Source organism: Austrofundulus limnaeus, unplaced genomic scaffold (assembly GCF_001266775.1).
Source record: "Austrofundulus limnaeus strain Quisiro unplaced genomic scaffold, Austrofundulus_limnaeus-1.0 Scaffold376, whole genome shotgun sequence".
In the NCBI taxonomy this organism is placed as follows: Eukaryota; Metazoa; Chordata; class Actinopteri; order Cyprinodontiformes; family Rivulidae; genus Austrofundulus; species Austrofundulus limnaeus.
Window position 1 is genome coordinate 278968 of NW_013952778.1, and position 2674 is coordinate 281641.

At 38.8% G+C, this 2674-nt stretch overlaps 1 protein-coding gene across 1 annotated transcript in view; it reads left to right on the forward strand.

Moving 5' to 3' along the window:
* Positions 1–2674, forward strand: part of LOC106528395 (amino-terminal enhancer of split) — a 14616-nt gene that overhangs the window by 4986 nt on the left and 6956 nt on the right. Inside the window, exons 2-5 of the mRNA XM_014023547.1 lie at positions 598–695; positions 1608–1671; positions 1895–1939; positions 2015–2077. Of these exons, the coding sequence (XP_013879001.1) occupies positions 598–695; positions 1608–1671; positions 1895–1939; positions 2015–2077 (270 nt within the window). The remainder of the gene's footprint in view (positions 1–597; positions 696–1607; positions 1672–1894; positions 1940–2014; positions 2078–2674) is intronic.

Sequence of the window (2674 nt, forward strand, 5' to 3'; positions counted from 1 at the left end):
GTGTGTGTGTGTGTGTGTGTGTGTGTGTGTGTGTGTGTACAACCAGCTTTGTAAGAGATGTGTCATCCCTCTGAAGAAATTTATAGTTATTAGAGGTTTGTACTGATGTTAGATTAGTTACATGTCCGAATTGTAACAACACAAAATCAAACGTGAGGACATTAGATGAGAATTTTGTCTGAATGCCTGTGATTCAGCCGTAGGCCAGTAGGGGGCGAACGCAGGCATTGAAGACCCTGTATAAATTGATGAACTTCCTGGTTTGTCGCCAGTGTGGTTTCCTGTCAGCTCCGGTGACAATAAACCTCACTCAGTTCCAGAATTCTGGTGTTGTTTGGTTTGATTCCTTCTACAAATCATTTTATTGAACAATGGTGGTTTTAATATCGACTTCAGTTTATAGAATACGTATTTTTCTTACAGTTTTGGTGACCCCGACGTGATATGAACACGCAACCTTCTAATCTCCTCACTCACTTAGTTTTAGAATAAAAAAAAAACAAGCAAGGGGGACATGATCCAAACCCCTGAGTTTTGTAAAAAGCAAATGTTTTTTGTGGGTCTGATGCAAAGTGTTGTCACTTTTTTTCCCCGAAGGCGTCATCTCAGTCCAGTCAAGCTCTGAAGTTCACCACGTCTGACTCTTGTGATCGGATCAAGGATGAGTTCCAGTTCCTCCAAGCACAGTACCACAGGTACACAGCCAACAGGTCCCACTCCATCAGTGGGAGTCATTTAGTTTAACACCTGATGGGTATTTATTTAGTTCATAGTTATAATTGATCTGGTCAGGCAAATGGTGCAAGGAAAGGGGGATAGAAATTGAATGCCATTTGTTGGTTATTCATTCATTTCAAAGTGATGCCTTCAAATGTAGCCTCACTTCTGGAAAAGTAAGGTGTAAAATGAAAATAAAATAAAACAAGATATTTGCAAATGTCATAAACCTATATTTTATTAACAGTGGAATAAGCATTTTGAACTGTTAACAGGCTGGATGGTCTCGGTCTTTAGTACAAAGATGTGGTGTCTCTGTTTCTTAATGGGAATTTTGTATCTTGATTCATCAAACCACAGCACAAGTTTCTACCTTCGGGCATCTTCTTTACACGATAGAGCTTTAACCTGTATTTGTGAATGGCACGATGAGCCGCCCACCTTTCATCTGCACCTCTAAATACTCCTTTTAAACATGTTGCCAATTAACATAATTAGTTGCAAAATGCTCCTCATGATGTTTCCTATTTGTACCACTTACTTTACAGTATTTTGTCGCCTCTGTCCCAACTTTGTCAAGACGTGTTGTTGCCGAACAATTTTAAATTACCACCTTTTTTATACAGTTGCGTAGCAAAAATGTCAAATGTGGAATTTTTGTTCCATGTGTAGAAAATCAACATCCTTATTGCAGGACGCTGGTGTAGATTCTCAGTAAATGGTAAAAAAAAAAAAAGGTTTGGGGATTTGAGAAAGCTTCTTGGGATGGGAAGTGAGTTGTCTTTAACTACAGAACAGAATCCACTTGTTTAGTTTAATTTTTAAGAAATTCACATTTGTTTTGACTGAGAACAGTTATTTTATTTTAAATGTTTGTGTCTTATCTCTAGTTTGAAGTTGGAGTGTGATAAACTGGCCTCTGAAAAGTCAGAGATGCAGCGTCATTACATCATGGTGAGTGGAGCATTGACTGCTGGGAGATTTTCAGGCTTTTGGTCAACCTGAACCAATTGGCTCTGTATCAACAACAGTTTATGTGATGAAAAGCTGAGGGGAAAAAGTAAATTTGTCAGTCAGTCTTTTAAAGTGTAAAATGCATTTATAAAAATATCCCTGAATAATTCTATATTTAGAGTTGTAACTTGATCATGTTTTGTTGTTTTTGTTTGTATTACAGTATTATGAAATGTCCTACGGTCTGAACATTGAAATGCACAAACAGGTAAATAACATAAGATCCTTCTAAAAGTGCAGTTCTGGTGATTTTTGCTTGTCTGACCTCGTTTCTGTATTCCAGGCTGAAATAGTGAAGAGGCTGAATGGGATCTGTGCTCAGGTGCTGCCTTACCTGTCACAGGAGGTAATGACGCAAACACTAAGGCTACGTTCACACTGCAGGTCTTAATGCTCAGTTCCGATTATTTTGAAAAAATCCGATCTTTTTGTGTGAACGTTCACATTACATTTTAAATGTGACCTGCATCAGACCTCTGTGTGAACGCTACACAGCAGTGATGTGACCTGCATGCGCAGTAAAAGACGTGACGTCTCATCAGCCGGCTTGTTTGTTTACAGAGCTAGCATGGATGCTACATTTTGCACATCNAATCGGAAGTTGTTGTTTAATCAGAGCCGATTAAATAATTATCTGACCTGCTTCTTTAGTTCAGTGTTTATATCTGAACCTGCCTCTGACCGGGATACTCCAGTGAAGTTTTTTTTTTTTTTTTACGAAACTACGAGCTGGAAATAAAGTATCGACCGAGTAGCTAACTTTAGGATCGATACTCTCAGCGACCCAGGCTGGACGTCGTTATTATCATACTATCTAGGTGGAAAATGAAAAGTAAAAAGATGAAGCAACTGGACTTGTGTTBTGKWGCTGTAAACACACGGAGCTACAGATTTAAACAGCGAGACTTGAGGTTAGTGTCTTATCGATCCTTCACCCCCTCCT